The 21125-nt window shown below is 38.2% G+C and overlaps 1 protein-coding gene across 4 annotated transcripts in view; it reads right to left on the bottom strand.

Moving 5' to 3' along the window:
• The window catches only part of FRY (FRY microtubule binding protein), a 424933-nt gene that overhangs the window by 141872 nt on the left and 261936 nt on the right, over positions 1-21125 (bottom strand). For all 4 annotated transcript variants that reach the window (XM_073795022.1, XM_033843712.2, XM_019936771.3 and 1 more), the window contains 7 exons: positions 19049-19139; positions 18746-18825; positions 18548-18628; positions 13514-13682; positions 10525-10617; positions 10332-10430; positions 8600-8701 (listed from right to left, as the gene is read on the bottom strand). In XM_073795022.1, the coding sequence (XP_073651123.1) occupies positions 8600-8701; positions 10332-10430; positions 10525-10617; positions 13514-13682; positions 18548-18628; positions 18746-18825; positions 19049-19139 (715 nt within the window). The remainder of the gene's footprint in view (positions 1-8599; positions 8702-10331; positions 10431-10524; positions 10618-13513; positions 13683-18547; positions 18629-18745; positions 18826-19048; positions 19140-21125) is intronic.

Here is a 21125-nt window from a genome sequence, read left to right as displayed (position 1 = left end):
TGATTATGCCCTTGTAAACACCACCCACCTTCACCTCCCATCTCTTTGCCCTCCAACATCTATTGAGACTAATATATAATAAGCACTGGGATACAGAGATACAAGTTTATCCTTTTTCCCTAAGATGTTCACAGTCTATGGGGAGCGGGTGGCAGTTGGGAGACAAATAATGAACAGTCAACTCAAAGACACAGAGAAAAACTGGTGGGGACAGGAGCTAGAGGATGGAAAGAAGGGCAACCTATGGCAAACACAAGGACTGGGATCAGGAAAGGTTTCCAGGGGCAGACGAAAACTCAGACGAACTGAAATCCTTTCACTCATTTGTTCATTAAGCAAACATTCGAGTGGCTACACTGGGCCAGGTACTATGCTTGACACTAGAAACCAAGATGATGGGGAGTGAACAGCACTTTACAGAGAGGCAACAGCACAAAGAAGCTAAGAGAGCAGGTGAAGGAGTCATGTTTCAGAAACTGGGGATGGTTTTTCTGCCAGGACACAGGGCCAGGCGAAGGAGCAGAGGCTGAGGAGGCTTGAGAAGAACCCTATGTGCCCTGCTAAATAACGGGACCAGGGTTCTCATGGTGGTGACAGGAAGCCATGAAGCTCAAGGAGATTTGTTAAGAATTCTTAACGGTTTAGACATAATCTAGGTTAAGTTTACCTTTAAGCTACTTGCTGAATAAAGAGGAGTCACATAAATAAATTCTACGGAAAAGACTGTAGGGGGTAGTTTTTTAGATTTAGAAAAAATTTCTTATGCCTAAATAGTTTTAAAATAACTTCTTGGCATGATCATTATTATGAAATTCTAAATTTCTATATGCATTTTGGTCTCATTCCAGATTTTTTTCTTCTATTAATCTAAATAAGTAAATAAATAAAATGATAAAACACATCATTTTAATTTTTGAGGCTTTATGATGTGTTTTACTATCTGGTATGGCCTACCTTCCACCATCCACTGCTCTTTTTCTTTTCTTTCTATTTTTAGGGCTTTCCCAGATATTCCTGTATATTTATTCTTCCAAATAAACTTTATAACTACTTTTCTAGCTCCAGGAAACAAAAAAGCCCCAACTTTTTAGAAGCATACATTTATACATAAAAGATTTTTTTTGTCTGTTAGTAAAACAAGTGATACACCTTATAACTTGTTGAATGTCTTGGCTACGTAACGGAATTTTAATAAACTACTAAAATAGTAAAGTTGCGTTTAAAATATTCCATCATTTAAAAATTTCAGGAAATCTAATTATCTGTCCTCTAATCACTCCAGATCAGCAAATGTCTATGATGTTAACACAGTGGTTAAAAGCAGACTCTAGACACACACTGCCTGGGTTTAAACCCATCCTTGCTCTGCAATTTATTAGCTGTGTGGCCAACCTCAGGGAACCTCTGTAATCTCTCTGGGCCTGATTTTCCATGACTGTGAAACGCAGATACTAATCCTCCCTCCCTCCTAGGAGTGTTAAGAGAACTTAAGAGTTAGCCCATAGAGGGAAGTTAGCACTGTTCCTGCCCATAGTAACTATTATTACGCACAAGGTGCAGATTCAGCAGCAAACAAAGGAGATTAGTCTCTGACTTCAGGGAGCTTCCTTTCTAGTGGGAATGTCTCCTCCTTTGTGCATTTCCCTTTATTGGTGTATATATTATTTTATATTCATATTTGCATAGTGTGTCATTCAAAATTCTCTCTTGTGCCTTATCTCGCACTATGAATCATGGCCAGGTAGGGCAAGTAGCATCTAACTTTCATTTAGGAGCTTAACTAAGATCTCTAGTTTAAATGATTCAGATGACTGTCTTCTGTTTAACTTCTTTTACACTTTTTCCCTGTCCTCCTACCCACAATTATCTTTTGGGGGCATGTTGTTGTGACTGACGTGCTCTTACTCTTAAGAATATGTTTGAGATTGTCTATCTGTGCTCCCATAGAGACTGAAGAGCAAGGTGGCTGACTTAAGTTTTTATTTTGTTTTAACCGTGGATCCTGTACCGGTAATTGCTTTGTAGCATTTCAAGATGATATCACTGATCACTGCAATTCTCTGCTAAAATGATTTCCCTTGTTTCTCTTCCATTCTCGGCATTATCATATGATATTCTTAAACTGCAACCATGACTGTTTACTTCCCTGAATTTAAAGCACTTAAGTGGCTTCTAATCACCTCCTGGACGACGTCCAAATTCCATGATGTGGTGCGTGAGGGGCCTTTGGTGATCTGGCTCCCCCATCACCACCCTCCGCCTCCACCCCCACTGTGCTCTGTGCCTTGACATCCCTTCTGCAATTCATCGAATGCCTGGAATGCCTCCCTACCCTTGTTTTACTTGGAAAATTCCTACTCCCCAGCAAGATTCATTAGGTGTCACTCCTGTGTTACGTTCCCCTGCCCCTCCACTCCTTCCTCCATCCCAGAGAGATTACCAAGTGCTCCTGTTCTCTGACTTCTAGAATGCTGTTCTATGCCTTTACTTGTATTGATATGTTTCCTACCAGACTGTGAGCTCCAGGAATTTTGGACTGTTCATCTCTGTGCCCTCAGTGACTGCCGTACAGCAGGTTATCAGTAAATATCAAATTTTTTTTTTAAAAAGCAAACTGTGAGTAGTAGCTGAACAACGTGATATGTAAGCAAAATGTCTTTGTATAGAAACTGTACAAAAGGCAACCCTCAGTACGTAGCTGAAGCTAATGGACATGACATTACTAAACATCTTACACTTTTACAGCATTCTGATATTTCAAAAGTACTTTCATAGACCATGACATCAATTGGGCGATTCTGTCATTGACAGAAGCCAAATCACTGGCTCAAGTCTTCAAGCCAGTAAATGACAGGTGGGATAGGAACTGACTTCTGGTCCAGTAAGGACTGTTTTCTCAGAAACTGGAATGTGTATATTACAGGATGCTTACTACATCAGGCGTTGTTATCAAAACTGTACACATACTAACTCTTTTTAATTCTCAGAATCATAAAGTTGATACTGTTATTGTATCCTTTCACAGATGAGGAAATCAAGGTCCAGAGGGGCTAATAAGTGGCGGAGCCAGCATCTGAACCTAAGCAATCTGGCCCCGGTGTCTTCCAAACATGAATTTTCCCACCTCAGTGGAAATATTATATGGAGGCTGATCAAATATGCTGCTGGTACCTACTAGACTGCACTCTACTTGAAAACAGGACTTTTTCCTCATTGTCTTTGTATGTCAACAGCAACTAACATAACAAGGTCTTGATATATAGTTTCAGGATTTTGACACTTTTAACCTATGTCTCAAACCACCGACTTCTGTGTCAAAAGTCTCCACTCCAAGATGGAAAGACTATTCTATTCTTCCACTGGAATACGCTTCTCAATTAATTAATTAACCAACAACTTATCTATATACCAGCTCTGAGGTTACAGTGATAAAACTGTTCCAAGAATCTAGTAGGTTTCAGAGTGGATCTTCCCTGGTCTCCTGCATCTCATCTCAGTGCTGGTCACAGACAGACTTCATGTGACATGTCAACCTGCCCAACACCATGCCCACCTTCTTTAAAATGTGCTTTTGATTTAGTTAAAGCAATTCAGTGTTAACAGTAACAAGCAGGGAGCACTGAATTCACTGATAACTTGGCTAGTGACAGGGTCATTGGACAGACCCATGTTTCCCATGACCATCAGCTGACCACTTGCACCCAGTCACCCAGGCTGCTTATGAATATGCAAATTCCTCGGCTGCACCCAGACATTCTAAACCAGAATCTCTGGAGGTAGGTTTCAACAAGTTGCATTTGTAACAGGCTTCCTTAGAGATCCTTATGCACACAGAGATAAAGATCCATTGATTACAGATCAATAAATAATTTTAGTCTTTTCATCTTGTTATACTCAAAACTCTTCTAGATTTCTCTTGCATTGCAACTAAAGCAACTGAAGTAAACCTATTTCTTTCTCATATTTCCTTGCACATATCACAGTCAACACCTTCCTTCCTTTTGGCATTTCCTTTTGATAGCTGAATCAATTTACTCTGATCATAATTCAATCTTTTTGATGACTGTATTACCCAAATAACATATGTACTATAGTTTAGGATAACCTCTAAAATTTCTGTACCAAAAATTTACAGAGATTATTTTTCTATTCATTGGCTGAATAAATAAGGCATTCACAGAAAGTAACACACCTGTCATCTGATCACTAATTTTTGGACTCAATTTGTGTGCACTATTAGAATTTATAAATTCCACTTTGAAATGTGCCTTTGACAGATCTGAAACACAGATAAGAGATTTTCTCAAGTTTATAGAAATAAAGTTAATATTAAAGCAGTATAACTATTTCTTGAAAATTAATATTTAAATAGCTAATACGGCATCGCTTACAGTTGATATTTGCAAAGAGGATAGTAGTTGTTTTAAATGGTACCATACATTTTAATGGATTCAGGCAATGACTGTGGAATCCTTAATATATTACTCAATCCTTCCCCTCATAAAATAAAGATATCATTAATACCCTTACTTTTATGTGAAAAGTTAAGAAAAAGCACTCCTTTAACTTCATAGTGATTATTACACACAAAGATATATTAAGTGCCAAACACAAGTTTCATCAAACAAATTTATGGCAACGAAACTTTGAGACTCTTAGCGGAAAGCAAAAGACCTTCCTTGTCCCCTCCTCTTCCCTGCCCCTTCTGAATCCGTAATTCTCTATCATCATAGCTTATTTGATTTTCTTCATAGCAGTTATCACTATCTGAAGTTTTTTTCCTCATCTACTTGTTTACTTGTTTCCTGTCTGTTTCCTCCACTAAATTACAAGGTCTAAAAGACCAGCATGTTACTATCTCATTCATCACTTATTCCCAGCACCTGGAACAGTGCCTGGTACAGTTCTAGTGAAGAATTGTTGACCAATTAACTAAGCGACTGCATTCAAGTCCCAGTGTAAATAGTGACTGAGATAAAAGAAGAATCCTTTTTAATTCTGTACTTTGGTTTCTAGTACTATGAAGCTAAGCTGACTAATGTCTAACCTTCAGATGATATACCTTCAATATTGCTATCTGAGCAAAACTTTTAGAAAAACATAACTAATATCATGAAAGCACAGGGGGAGGTCAATGCAGCCTGTGACATTGTCATGATAATCCATGACATGTATGTAAAGGCCCTACTGCTGGCCTGGCTCATAACAGATCTCCAATTAATGAGACCTATTGTTGTTATTAATTATACAGTAAATAGATTTCTTAACTTTTGAGGTTTCCTTTTTTGTTTGTTTCTGTGATCAAGACCTCACGGGTATATTATATTCATTATTTTAAGGAAAAGGAAATTTAAAGATTCTCCCAATTATATTATCCATTTTCGAGGATAAGAAACGTGTACATAGTTATTATGAACACAATAATTACATTTTAAAAGAACTATTCATAAATGGGGATTCATGACAAAAAAAAGTACTATTAACTCAATTTTTCAAAACATATTTCCCCTTTTCAGAATGAGACATATTATGGCAGATGTGAAGGGAATGTAACATTTTAAAATAGCTCAATATGTTCAGATTCCGACATAAAATACATAGAAGAAAAAAGTATTGGTCACTACTCACCAGGGGTTCCTGAAAGATGTCAAGGTCGTGGTGAGAAGGTGTTGTAAACTTCTCACCACTTTACAAGGGTCTATCGCTAATACGTGGTTGACCGAGTTAACAAGTGTAAATAAGGACTTCACGTTTGTGTTACCAAAGCAGCCTGCTTCTGACAGACTGACGCTGAGGATAAACCAGGGCACTGACGTTAAATGAGCATTGAATCTGAGAGCTTGTTTACTTTGAAAGCAGATTTTTCACACTCACACACATTTCTATTCTGCTCTATGTCATGCTGCCACCTTGATGGCTCTCCCCTGCAGAACCTATCAAAGGTGGCTACCAAGTTCAACATGTAAGGTTCAAACACTGGGTTCATTATACTTGAGTACATATAGGGGATGGGGAGACAAGTAGGGGAGGGGATGCAGGGAAAAAGGGATGGTGACCAGAGGAAAGAGCTGGATTGGTGGTCCTTTCTGAAATGATATGTTTGGCTCTAAATCCCACAGAACACTGAAGCCATTCAAGACAAAGTGTACTCCTAAAGCCATGGTAGTTTTTCCTCAGGTATTTCTTCCCTGTCGAGGACACTTGAGGAGGTTTGGAAGGTTTTCTGTATTTTTTTAAATGGTCCCATTTAATCCCTACTGGGTTTAGTTCTAAATATGTGTGATACAATTTTATTTCGATTGTAACTCATCAGGTTTAGTTCTAAATACGTGTGATACAATTTTATTCCGATTGTAATTCATCAAGAATCTTTCTGTATCTTTTACCCTTGAGGAGGTGAATTCCAACAATTTATTACCCATAAAGTGAAATATCATTGCCTTTCCGTTGCCTAATAACTACCTCTTTCATGCTTCATGGATTACCAGACCTCCATAAATGGCACAGGTAACTCCCTACTCCCAACTTTTACATCCCTCCTTGTCTGCATCACGTATTTTGAAACTTCATTACATATCCCCCAATGAAATGCCAAGTTCCTTGAGAACAGGGACCCTAGATCTAATTTTTATAGAACTAACATCCCTATCTTTCCCATTTCCGGCACCTTCCCTAGCACCTCTACTCCTTCTGATCCTATTGTCTTTCCCTTTGAGAAATCCTGATGCTTGAAACGTTTGCACAGGGAAACACCATGAGCGTGCAGCCCTTCTCTCTAGGGCTGTGTGTAACCCTGTTATTAAGCCTTTCTGGTGGGCTTCGACCAGACCTTCAAACAACATTCTAACTTTAAAGCAATTAAGTGCAAAGTAAGATTATGCTGCTGTATTTCAAAAGCAACTCCAGACACCAAGAATTTTGGTATTTTTGGCCACAACAGTAAACTGTCAGGCAAAACACTAGTTTGGTTCTAACTAAAATTCATCACAAACACATTTAGCATAATATATACAGAAAAATGAACATTCTTAATCATTTCTCCTTTTGTTTCGTTTTGAACAAAATGAGCTTTTCCCCTTTGTGTAAAATGTAGAAGAAAAAATATTTAAATGGAATAGCGGAATAACTTAAAAATGGACCAATATAACAAAAAAATGACATTGGGTTATGTGTTGGAGGCGTTTGACGGATGGATAAATCCCTGCATCAAACATCTGAAGGTGGCCATTATATAATAGCTGATACCCTGAAAAATACTGTGTTTTCCAGAATTCTTAAAAGCTAATTCTATATCCACTGCTATTATATTTCCCTGCCAATTTGAAGAAAATAAACGATTCTAATCTTGGATTTCACAATCAGCTTTTAGAGCCAGTACACAGCTGGTGCTTAAAACAGCCCCAATGCAGACTATTGTGTCATTATATGATAAATGACAAAATAATATAATTAATCTTGACCATTTCACCAAATTAAAGGGTCTTAGAACAAAAAAGACAAGGCAATATGTATAAGTACATACAGCACTTTACAACTAAGTGCATTTCAAAAATTCTAAAGCAGCAAGTATTAACCTTGTAAAAGGAATTCAACATCTTTGGACACAACTGAGAACAACTGTGAAAAATATGTGCTATTTGCACATATTAGAAACAGTGTTCATTTAGTTGTCTTTTATCAATAGGTCACTAAAACTTAAAATATGTTCACAACATTAAAAGTTATAAAGCCTATTTTAAAGCTAACCATTACAGTTGGTTTAACTGTAGGTTCCTCGGTTTCAGGCACCCTGAATTGGTTCTCATGTCACCCAACATCTGAACAGCTGTTGTTCAGTGAATGCTGAGGACTGACTGGCACGTGGCTTGAACAGAACATCTTCAATCACAAATAACAGGGACAGAAAATAAGTGTTCTCTGCTACTAGGTCAATCCTCCCACAGAATGGAACGTGTTCCCCCCCAAATATTTCCCTAGCCTGGAGGAGGTTAGAGAAAGGCTGGAGGAGGTTTAGGTGAGCTTCTGCCAGTGAAGTGTGGCCTCCCTTTTTTTAATCATTTAGAAAAAGTGTGACCATAGATGCATATAGAGGGGTATTTAATTCTACCTTTAAAATGATCCTTCTTAGGGACCTCCCTGGCAGTCCAGTGGCTAAGACTCCACACTCCCAATGCAGGGGGCCCAGGTTCACTCCCTGATCAGGGAACTAGATCCCACGTGCTGCAACTAAGACCCGGTACAGCCAAATAAATATTAAAAAAAAAAAAAAAAAAGCTTCTAAAGTGATCCTTCTTAGACGAGAGTGTACAACATTGTAAATTGACTATACTTCAATAAGAAAATTAAAATTTAAAAAAAATTTTAAAAGAAAAGATTCCCCCCCCCCCCAATTTGACATGATTCCTCTTAATCCCAGTCGCCTTCTAAAACTGACTATATTTAATAAGGAAAACTCTTCTTAATATTTTTTTCATTATTCCAAAACAGTACAGGATCATTTCCCCTGCAGACATCAGGAGTCACTCTCAGAAACACACAAACCAGGCTCGGACTCATACATATTTTTATAGAAGACTCTTCTGAGCCGACAAATACTAACTTTAAGGTTGGATAAGCAGTTGTTGAGGAAAACGTGCCACCTGTTCAGGAATAGCTGCTTCTGGCTGACGCAGAGCAGACAGGTCACCAGCGGGTACAAGGCCTGAGGAGAGAGAAGATGAGGTCACAGGGTGATGTCTATTTCAACAACAACCAGGTGACACACGCTCTCTGGAACCACCACCCACTTTGTAACACACCCAGGCGCAACAAGTGCGGTGCAGACGTGGATACTTTGCAAATGCTTTCTGAGGACGATGGGGATGGAATGCTCTGGAGTTACGTAGAGGGTAGAGAGTGAGTTTCATGGATCATAAGTGGAAATCTGATTCACTGATTTAGTCTTCACTCATAAATTTTAAAAACAAACTATCGTAGATCACTCTCAAGCCTCAGGAAGAAAAGCAGGAAGGCACACTGATTTTGAAAATGTTACTGGCTTTCGGGCTCATAAACATCTACCAGTTTGTCCCTGTCTTAGAGGTAGGTGTATGTGTTTTCTTTTGCATGCAATCCTCCTGTAATTAAGGAAGATTCCTAAAAGAAATGTTACTGCATCGGTAAACTCCACCCAGACAAATTTAACCGCAGAAGGAATCTGCTTACGAGTGAATAAACAGAGGTGCTACTGTGCTTTTCCTGCCTAACTGGGCAGGTTTCCCGCAGCAACTGGAGAAGACAGAAAAGCTTGTGGGCAGCCACCCAAACAATATACATGCAGAACCCACCACCATTTTGCTGAACCAGATTACGGCGCTCCCCAAAATTAGGGCTAGTGAAGATTAAAACAAAAATGTAACTCGCTCATCCATTAACTTGAATTAGCAAAAATCTATTGCCACAATGAGACTCAGTGCTTAACAATTCATACACTTATTTTTTTGCTGTTGTTAACTTAGTTTTAAACTGACTTTGAACTATTACTGCCATTGAGTGCAACTCTAATTCCAGCTAGCAATTTAAAAACAAAAATACAAGCAGTCACCACGACCACAGAATGTAGACAAATGAGCAAATCTGTCACCACTGCCAGCAAAGCAACTATTTACTCAAATAATGGTGGTAATGTTCATACTTTAAAGATTAGCATAAACAAGGCTAGAAACCAGCTCCCTAAGCAGCCCACTTCCTCCATACTATCACAATTACAGCTGGTCTACCACCTGCTGATTCATAAACCAGAGCTTTATTTACCATGGAGGAAAAAAGTTGTGGTAATTTAAAAGACTTTTCTATGCTGCTCTTCAGTACAAAAGCATTCCCCGAAACTGCTTTCTCAGCCTTCAGAGAATCTTTCCAATAGCCAGCTATCTGTGTCCCAACTCCCTTTCCTGCCTGGTTCCATTTTGATTCTGAATATCAGGATGGGAATTAGCCAGTGAAGCTTCCTGGGGATTGAGAAAAGAAACTGTTGTTATAAACTTTAGCCTTCAGATTGAAAAAATACTCAGAAATTAAAATAGAAATAAGTTAAACCCATCTTGAAAATAAACAGCGGAATCTTTAGGACTAGAAGGGTCCTTGAGGTGACATGGTCTAATCCCCTTATGTTACCTTGATTCAGTCATGGTCAGTAATAGGTGGAAGGTCCAAAATTTGAAATGCTACCTCTCTTTGAGGAAGCTGTAGGTAATTCTCCCATCTGTGGAACCCTTATGACTCTCAAATAGATTTCAGCCTAGGAATTTGAGTCTCTGCAGTTTTGTCTTTTGAATTTTCTCAGAGTTACTAACCAAGGAATGCTTCTTTCGAGAAGAAAGTTCCAGCGTGGTATCATATAGGCTTTCAACAAAGTTTCTGAGGCAGGGAACATTTACTTCATTTTTAACAGCCTGAAATAGAGATGCATGTTTATATTATATTAATGAAATTGTTGCTTCTCTAATCCAATTTGAAGAAGTTCTTAAAAATGAAAATGTAACTCACAGCAGCAACTGGGACAAGAATTTCAACAAAAAGCCCAGCCAAGGCATGCTTGATATCTTTGTCTTTGACCTCGAGGAAGTAATGTGCACATTCCTAAGAAGTAGAAACAGAGTAAAGGGAGGGAGAAAGATTGAAATGTGCACAGAAAATGTATGTCAGCAAATTTAAGCAAATAGATCTTAATTTAATCACACCCAATAACACAGCATATTCCATAATCTATTAAAAAATCACTGGATTCAAGCATTTATATTTAAGTTCACAATATCTTCCAATGACATTTTACAAGGCTGGTTTTCTTACTCTCCCCCTAACTTCTATCCCCAAATCACTGAAAATCACTCTGTCCTTTGCTGAAAGGACAAAGCATCTATAACCAGGAAGCAGACATTCATCCACTGACTTACTAGTTGGTTCATTCAGTGACTCATTTGCAAGAAATTTCTATTGACTACCTACTGTGTGGGGGGCCCTGGGGCCTTGATTAACCCACAAGCACAGATCCCCAGAGAAGGTAACCATGGGAAGAGAGGCAGAAGACATTAACCTTATTTTAGGCCCTGACAGCCCTGGGCACAGAGCTGTTTACTTGTTAGGCCCTGACATTTTAGGTGTTTATTATTCAGATAGTTTCATGAGCAAGTCTGGAATGCTTCCCTTCCCCACCTCAGACAAGAAACCTTTGGAATAGTTTCTTAAGCAAGGATGCTTGTGGACTCCTGTCTACAAAAGGGTATTTTTGGCTGCCCAGGGAATAATATATTAGAAGAGCTGGCCTGTCCAGAATTCTGCCAGCCCCTTTCCCCTTCCTGGTCTTTTGGGTAGTAACTTACTGTGGTCTTTTTTACATGTTGTTTTCATGGAAAGGTCCAAGGCTACATGTATTGGTGATGACACTTTAATATCTGTGTCAGCTATTACGTCTTATTTTCAGTCCACATTGGAACTATCACCAACAACAGTTACTCAAGTTCCCAGTATATCAATATCATACTAAGACATCAGTCCGAGATAGGCACTGCCAGAATGGGAAGTCTTTGAGAGTTTCCCAATACAGAATAGAGCTTTATGGTCCCCAGAATTGTGGCCCTTTTCCTACATTATTTTGCATACATATGTAAATACTGTCTCAAATCTTAATGCAAGTACCTAGATACACAAATCATTAGCATGAGAGAGAGATAAAAATAGTTAGCATTTAGTGAGTCCTTACCACGTGCCAAGAATGCTCAGAACCACCTTCCAAAGTTAGTGTCATTATTACCACTCTGCAGACAAGGTAAGCGATGCTGGGAGGGGTTAAGTGTGACTTGTCCAAGGTCACAGAGCTGGTAAGTGCTGAAGCTTGAATTCAAACCCAAGAAATTTGATACAGGGCCTATATTCTTTTTTTTTTTTTAACTGCTTTTTTTTTATTTATTTTTTCCCCAGTACGCAGGCCTCTCACTGTTGCGGCCTCTCCCGTTGCGGAGCACAGGCTCCGGACGTGCAGGCTCAGCGGCCATGGCTCACGGGCCCAACCGCTCCGCGGCATGTGGGATCTTCCCGGACCGGGGCACGAACCTGTGTCCCCTGCATTGGCAGGCGGACTCTCAACAACTGCACCACCAGGGAAGCCCTAAACTGCTTTTTTGAGATACAATTCACATACCATGCAATTCACCCTTATAAAGTATATAACTTGATAGCTTTTAATATATTCACAATTGTACATCTTTCACCACAATCAAATTTAGAACCTTTTCATTCCCAGAAAGAAACTTTGCACCTGTTAGCAGGCATCCCTAACCTCTGCATCCACGGCGTCCTCCTCCAGCCCTACACGACTACTCTACTTTCTGTCTCTACCGATTTGCCTATCCTGGACATTTGCTATTATGAATAATGCTCCTATGAACGTTTGCATTCAAGTTTTTGTGTGGACATATATTTTCATTTCTCTTGGCTATATACCTAGAATTGGAATTACTGGATTATATAGTAATTCTAGATTTCAACGTCTGAGGAACTGCCAAACTGTTTCAGAAGCTGCTGTGCTGTTTTCCATTCCCACCAGCAGCGTATGAGGGTTCCAATTGCTCTGCATCCTCACCAACAGATAACTTGCTGTTGTCTGTCCTTTGGCTCACAGCCATCCTAGTGGGTATGAAGTGGTACAACCTACACTCATAACCCCTGTATCTAAACTCTTTATTAAGATCCTCACTAGATCTAATTCACAGCAGCATTAGAAAAAAAATCCCTTTAGATACTAAAGTTTTATAAAATCTAATAGAGCTGTGCGGACTTCCTTGGCATTCCGGTGGTTAAGACTCTGCGCTTCCAATGCAGGGGGCGCAAGTTGGATGCCTGGTCGGAAAACTAAGATCCCACAGGCCTGCCTTGTGGCCAAAAAAACAAAACAAAACACACACACACACACACACACACACACACACACACACACACACAGAGAAAAACCAATAGAGCTGTGTATTCTGGGAAATCCTCATTAGCAATAATTCTTTTTTTTAGTACATAATGGTGAACACTGTGTCACAGACACCTAAACCTGTATGGTTTAGTTGATTTTTTAAAAATTGATTCCTTTTTATAGTATGAATAAAAAAGATATCATTACTTAAAGTTCTGATGCCTGGAAATGTTAATATCGCCAACTCAATGCTATCGATCTCAGAAAGTAAAAAACCAGCTATATTTTACTGACAGAACGATATGCAGCCAATGGGTAAAAAAGAGGGAAAAAAAGTCTACAAATAAGATTCTACTGTACACCCTACTCCAAAGGTGATATGAGTTTAAAAATGAACTTAAGTGCCTGAAACTCTATTACTTGGTTACGAAGCCCTTTATGAATTATTGAGGAAAAAGCGTAGGATTCTTTTACATATGCGCGAGTGAATGGGTTCTCACCGTCCAGGTCAGTCACTCTAAGGAAGGCAGATGCTTCAAGCTGACAGCCCCTGAGTTCTCCTGCCCAAGACAGTACCTGCATAAACTGGAGAGAGGCCTCGAAGTCCTCCACCGGATACATCTTAATTCGAAAGAACTTCATCCCCATTATCAAGCTGATAATGCTTTGAACGACATACGGGCTCTGCTCCTTGTGCCGTAATTCTTTGAGCTCTGCCATAAATTTCTTCTTTACAGCAGGGAATCTAAGAAGAGAACGTGCGTGATTTATCAAATAATGGGTAGGAAAGTAACGGTAAAGTAGGTCCCCAGCATCTAAGAGTGACAGGGCACAGTGACGGGGACCTTCGAATCAGCTGAGGTACGATGGCTGTCATCTTGTAAAGGTTTTGATATTGAGGATATAGTAAAGAGTCCCATCTTCTCCTTTCTTCTCTTATTCTATCAGATGCTCAATGTCTCCTTCAGGCTAGGGAGAAGATCCAAGGTTATTTAGAGCCTCTCAAAATGGTTCAGCCCTTAAACTGAGCATGATGAAAAGCTCCATTTCCTCAGGCTTAGCAATTTCCCAGGTACTTACAGACCCCAAGGGCCTGAAGTATCCAACTGTGAGATGAGCAATAACATAGGAGGCCAGGTATTTCTGACCATGACAGCGAATAACGCCAAGTAATAGTCCTACATCCATTTCCACAGTTTTCTGTTGTTGCTTCTTTTATAGTTTTAGGTTAATGATTATTGAAAAAAATATTTTCAGGTTGAAGGAAAATCTAGTAATGGGAAAATTCAAATCATCTCTAAAAGCTCTCTAATCATGTATGGGATTCTACAAATAAAAAGACACAGTCCCCAAGGAACTTAAGGTATTTATATTGTTTGAAAGTAAAATAATATTAATAATTAATAACATTAATTACAACAACAACATTATCATAAAAAGTTTAAAAAGAGAACAGATCCTAAGAGGATGGAAAGTAGCAGGTTGTCAAAGTGCCTAAGGGTAAAGGAACATATTCAAACAAGTCATCCAAACTATTTCTGAGATGGCTGGTTTGACTATTGGTTAAGAAAAGGAAAAACAAGGAAAGCATTCTAAGACTCATTGTATTTTGTTTCCTGAAACTATCAGCCTGAGTTTCTGCAAAGGATCAATTAGAAGCAAGGCATGATCACAGAGGGTAATTACGACTATAAAAGTTAAAGGCCAATTAATAAAATCCCAGAAGTTTGGAATCGCAACTTTTGACACCTCAAAGCAGAAATTTTAGGACATATAAGGGAGGTGGTACACATACAGATATGGTGTCACCAAAAGGCAGTGCAAGAGGTGTATGATTGGCAAGTTGGCTGTTGCGGGCTTCGTGAGAGCGGCAATTTTCTCGTTCTCGGCTGGAATGCAGGAGGTTACATGGTGTTCATTTGGTAACAATTTGTTAAAGTTGTTTGTATTTTCTAAACAACTTATGGATTTTTCTTTATGTTTGCTGCATACAAAAGAAAAAGATTTTAAGAAGGCAATGGAGCAGAAAACAGGTAGTGAATGCGTTTCCATTTTATGAATGAAGAAACAGATTGAAAGGTCAAAGTGAAAAAGGTGAGACTTTGTGATCTTCTACTGTGAATTCCAGGAATGTCCACTATTTTGTAGCTGCCTTAGACAGTCATGAGCTGTGAAATGTAGTCCCTGTCTATTTAGAACAGTATACAGTTTAACTGGAAAGGTAAGACAATGTAGCATTGACCATGAGCCATGTGAATAATAGTAATAATTTTAATAAGAATAATAACCAGTATTATTATTTATGAGGTATGTTACCATGGGCCTGGGAATTTGCCTGGATCTCTCTGGTCCTTCAGGCTGGTTAAATGCCCCAGGCCAAATCACTTTCTCATATTTCACACTGTCCTTTATGTGAATAATACACCTGAAGAGGCTCCGGGGGCACTGGACAATGAAGGGGCTCTTTCCAGCTGGACAATCAGAGATTTCAGAGGTGATTTATGTTAGGGTAAAAGGGTGAACAGAGGTTTTAGGTAGAGACAGATGAAGGACAGGAAGCAGAAATGGCAGAGCAAAGAGAAGGAAGTGACACTTTCAATCAAGATTATAAAAATTTATAAAATCTATAAAAACTAGATTTTTAAAAATTATATTTTATTTCAAATTATTTCCAAACAGTAAAAAAAAAAAAACAAAAAAAACTATGGCTTTAATTTTGAAATGTGAGACTTTAAAAGAAGAAAGTAACTTTACAGGTTAGAGTTATATTGTTTTAAAGATCACATGATACTTAGAAAGTGTGTTTTTCTTTTCTAATCCGTGACTAAAACAAGGAGAGGGAGGAAAAGGCAGGTTATTTGTACACCTCACTATTTCAGTACTCTCACGAGTTAGTGGCTAAAAGTCTATTTATTTCTCATTTAAAAATAAATATAGCTATCTTTTACTTTAAAAAGTCCCACATGACATAAACATGTTATTTTAAAATAAAAATAATCCAAAAATCTATTTGCACTTAAAATCTATTTTCCCTTCAAATAATTTTAGGGAAAAATAAATTTCTTTTCAATGACCATGCCTAGAGTGTTTAGTATTCTTTAGTAAATACAGTAACTAAATGATTACTCAGTCTTCTGCTTTAAAATGTATAGTAGATATTATTTAAGTGAGAGTATAAGAATATATATATTAAAATTATATCACATAAAGAGAGAGCAGTTTTGGAATGAATCTTACAAGCAATCATTACTATTTAAATGAATATGTCAGATTTTAATCCAAAAAACTTACCTTAAAAAATCTAATTTTAACTTAATTGACTTTGAAAAAGTCAAGACCCTGGGTGAATATCACTTAATAGCAAAAAAAAAAATTTTTTTCCCTTAATGACAGGAATTGAGCACATTATCACTAGTAAGATTAAAAATAGTGATTCTGCTAAAACTTAAAGACCAAACTAAATATTAATATCTAAAGTCAGAATGAAGAAGATATTTTAGTGCATTACCCCTGTGATCTAGATATAAAATCTAAAATTAGAATTGTTACATTACTCAAGTTTATTTTTAAAAAAAGATAACCATCCTATACCAAATAGGCATACATCCTTTTTTTCCCCCCACTGAGAACAAAGGAAGCAGTAATTTTCTAAGGCGACAATAAAGTAATGGTCCTGGTGTACTTATGAGAAGAATGTAATGTGATAATTTGTAGCGTGACACCAGTTTAAGACTGTACTGTCTATCAATAAAGGTTAACTCTATACCGACTGGTTAAGAATTTATCAGTGGGATTACTATATATTACTGCAATTACTGCAAGAAGCCACTGGTGAAAGCGTTTTCTTGTGACTAAAAAGTACTAGAGCATTATCCAAACTGAGGCATTTGTTATAGCCTCCTATTGCAGAATTGAGACTAATACTGACATGAAAATTTTAAAAAGTCCTTGTTGGCAAGAAAACACCGGCTCAGTGGATCGTCAATCAGACCTAATAAGGAAATTCCTACAACCTTAGAATGTTGCTTTAATTATGACGTTGTCTCTCAATTCATTCTCAACCAACTGAAAATCAGTGTAGCTAAGGCAAGTCATTCTATAGTAATCGATATTGTTATGTACAGTTCACAAAACTAAGAAAAACACAAGAAGTCATTTCTGGCATATTAAACTTTCCAAATGATTGTATAAGAGAGTTAGGCTGGGGTAATTACAAAGGAATATGATGAGATTTCCAGGGTTTGACAAAGCAGCCAAAATACATATTAACAACTCATTTTTCTGATCTTTTCTAGGAATGAGGTAGAGACACAGGAGTTAATCTGCCAGATAACTGCAGCTTATTCCCTCAAAAAGCCAATACTTTTATTATTTAATTGCAAAGGAAATCTCTCCAAAACGCATTACACTTTTTTAAGTTTTTTAAGTGTTTCATGAACTGCAATTATTACGATGGGCTATAATAAACGTACAATATATATTCTCATGCAAAATGGTCCAGGTAACTCTAATGTTTGGTTCTTACGTATGCTTTGGCCAGTTTCTCTTTCCTCTCTGTTGCTGTCAGTTTTCGAGCCTGATATTTCTCAGGGCGTCAGTGTATCTAGGTCTCTTCCACCTAGTACCGATGTTTCATGTGTTAGAAGAAAACAGTCAAGATGAACAGACAACCAGGGTTAAATAAATAACTCACCTCAAGGAGTTTTTGGGGTCTGTTTCCTGAGTTCTTGACTATGTTTTGGCTAGCTAAAGGTGCTGAGTAAGTACTTTTTAAAAATTTTGTTTTGTGATAACTTGAGCGTTTCCACACTGCTAAGTTAGGAAATTCCATCTCTTGAAGATACAAATCTTTCTGAGGGTTGCAATTTCACAAAGATCAGGGCATCACTGTTGTTCCCAGCTGGCCTCTTGGCATGGATTCACAGTATGTCTCTGGCTCACTTTGCCTAACCTAGAAATTCAGGATCTTGCCCGACTTGCCTCAGGGTTGAATAAGATGAAGATGGGTGAATAGGGTGTGACATCACTTTTGGAAGAAGTATATTATCGCTAAGAGTCTAATACCACTTTGTTCTAGCCTGCTAAGTAGTGTTATGGGCCAGATATATTTAGCAATGAGAATTTTCTGACTTGTTTCCATGACAGAGTCTGGGACATTTTTAGCTCAGGTGAATTAAGTAAGGTCTATAGTAAAGGCACATTCTAGAATGGAATTTTCCCACTCATGGATGCTATATCGTAACCACCCACTCATGGAATATAGAAAACACAACTTTTAAAACTGATAAACTTCTTTGGAAAATTAAGCAGGAAGAAAAGTACTTTGGTTAGTTCATTTCTTTCTCGGATGCAATAGTCTGAAACTCATGGACTCTTGGTAGGATCTGGCCCAACTGCCAAGTGAAAAAGCTAAAGGAGAAAACAAATTGGAGAAAGACTTGGTACTTGTCCTGGGGAGCTTCTTGTGAGGTTCAGAGACAGGGCACACACAGCATAAATAAACCCTAGTTTCTGGTAAGCTCACACCCTCCCCCCTCCTGACAGTAGGGCTGGGTTGGCCCAGAAGAGGCACTCATGTTCTTATGGTGAACGATTCTGAGGTTCACTTACTTAGCTTGTGCCAACACTCCAATGACTTCTGCATACAGGTCTGCCACAATGTGCATATTGGCAGTGTTAGGACCAAGGTACCTAAATAACATACAATTAGACAAGTTAGGAATCCCCCCAGGTCATCTGAAAAGAGCAAACTTGATTTAGTTTTAAGTACCCAACTTCTTCAAATTCGAAGATGACAAATTACTTTACCCTTCTTTGTACTTAAAGTGCTTGAAAGCCAAGTTAATAACATCATGTATTAAACTGTCTATTACAGGATGAAGTGGAATCTGGAAAAAAAAAAAAAGATGGCTCAACTTGGAAGGGAATATTAAAGATCAAATCAGTAAGAGTACTCACAATGAACTACATATGGCCTTTAACAATCAATAAATATAATTCATGACATAGTATTTGAAATTCATGAACAATTTAATAAACTTGACCTTAAAAACATAAGTAGATTTTAGATAAATAAATCTTATCTAAAGTAACATTAAATTAATGACCTACCTGTTTCAAAACTTCTATTAATACTAAAGAAAAAATAAAATCAATGGCGAGGTCCCGTCTTTCCATTAAATAATCTCGCTGCTGTTCATCACTGTAAAATTTAAAATATTCACATTAAATGGGCACTGAAAATATCCTCAGAGTGATGTAGTTCACCCAAAAATCTAGGACTCATCCCCAGTGGACTGCAAACCAATTTTGTTACGAAGAAACTGCAGCGGTAAATACACACTGAAGTTATTCCTATGGTCAGTCTGGTGCAGTGGACAGACACTGGATTTGAACATTTGACTTTATGTTTTAAATATCTAACCATGTCAACTTGGGTAGCTATTTGTGAGTATATAATTTCATCTTGTGGACTTTTCTAAGGTACCTTTCAACACAGGAAACCTCTCATCTGTAACATGGAAACAAACATGATACAGGGCTCCGGTGCTAGAGGTAGACCCTGAGAGGATCTTGTGAAAAGAGTTAAACAACGGAAAGAAATAATATGATTACCTATAGAATCAGGACTGCAGTGGGAGGAGAAAGGATCAGCATTACATTTCGTTTCTTTTCCCCTGCCCCTTTCTTCTTGACCTTTTGCCACTTGAGATTTATGAGAAGAAGAAAGAAGGTGTCGGGGGGCGGGGGTGTGTGGAAGAGACAAAGATTAAAAAGCAGATGGAAGAAGAGGTAGGAGGGGCAAAGTGGAGTCATTTGAACTTATTCCAAAGTTAGGGAGCAGAATTAGCACCGTCAGGAGGACAGAAATGTGAGTTCTTACCCTCTTCCCTTCATTTCCTGCTTCTCTAATGTACTGAGGACTAATTTGGAATTCAGCAACTGAAGTGACTGCAAAGTCCCTTAGCACAGAATACTGGTTAAGAGTGTTGGTTTTGGGGTGGTGGTGTGACGGATTGGGCGATTGGGATTGACATGTATGCACTGATGTGTATAAAACTGATGACTAATAAGAACCTGCTGTATAAAAAAATAAATTAAAAAAAAAAAGAGTGTTGGTTTTGGTGTAGAACAGTCCCGGGTGAAAATTACGCCTCTTCTACTTACCAGTAATTTTTTCATCTACAAAATGGAAATAATAATAGTAATTATAGTAAGGTTTGCTTGAGTATTAAGAGAAAACGTGTATTTAGTAGAGTCTCCCAAACATACAACTGCTCAGTACCTGCATATTAAATAAAAGCAATGAGAAAGGAGGGCAGAATTTGGATTTGTCAGGCAGATATTTTCAAAATAAATCAAGACTATTTTAAACATGGAATGTTTTTCTATTCAGTCAAGAGGGAATGAGAGGAAAGCATATAAAAGATAGAAAAAAGAACTCTGGAGGAGCTCTGCAGCCTTGAGCAAGTCAAGCCTGGTAGGTGACAGAGCAGGTCAAGGAGGGAAGCTGCAGCTTTAACTTTCAAGGGGAAATGTATGGACCGGGCAGGAACTCAATTCATTCAGGATCATTTACAAACAGTCCCTGCCAGGAGAAAGAGCAATGGACCAAACCATCCATCTGGAGCCCTTCAAGACCCACTAGAACTAGAAAGTGCTGCTGCCAGAGGAAGGGAGGAGAGGAAAACATATGGAGCTGCATTAAAAAGAGGGCGTCCACAAGTCTGACCCAGAAATTACATCATGGAGAAGAGAAACAGGAAGTCTGAAGACCACAGGGAGAGAAAACTCTCAGAGACGGCCAGCAGCAGTAGAGAGAAGAGGGCTATAGTAAGGGGTCTCCAAAAGGGGCCAGAGGAACTTGAAAAAGTAGCAAAAAAATCTTGGTAGAAACAAAATTTTAAACTCCTGATTCTGTTTTATTTAATAAGCCAATTTATGCTTTCAAATAAAAGGAAGACATACATCTTTCCAATAATGAATCCAACTTTATTGCTGGTTTGAGGTCTAACTGCCAGGAGGAGCCAGAGGCATCTGACAAATTTATCTGGCAGTCAACATGTTGATACTATACTAATCTTAGAAATCATAACCCAACAAACAGAACTACCATACAACCCAGCAATCCCACTACTGGGCATATACCCTGAGAAAACCATAATTCAAAAAGCGTCATGTACCAAAA

Source organism: Tursiops truncatus, chromosome 18 (assembly GCF_011762595.2).
Source record: "Tursiops truncatus isolate mTurTru1 chromosome 18, mTurTru1.mat.Y, whole genome shotgun sequence".
Classification (NCBI taxonomy): Eukaryota; Metazoa; Chordata; class Mammalia; order Artiodactyla; family Delphinidae; genus Tursiops; species Tursiops truncatus.
The sequence above is the reverse complement of the archived record's forward strand: the minus strand, read 5'-3'. Positions and strand labels throughout refer to the sequence as shown.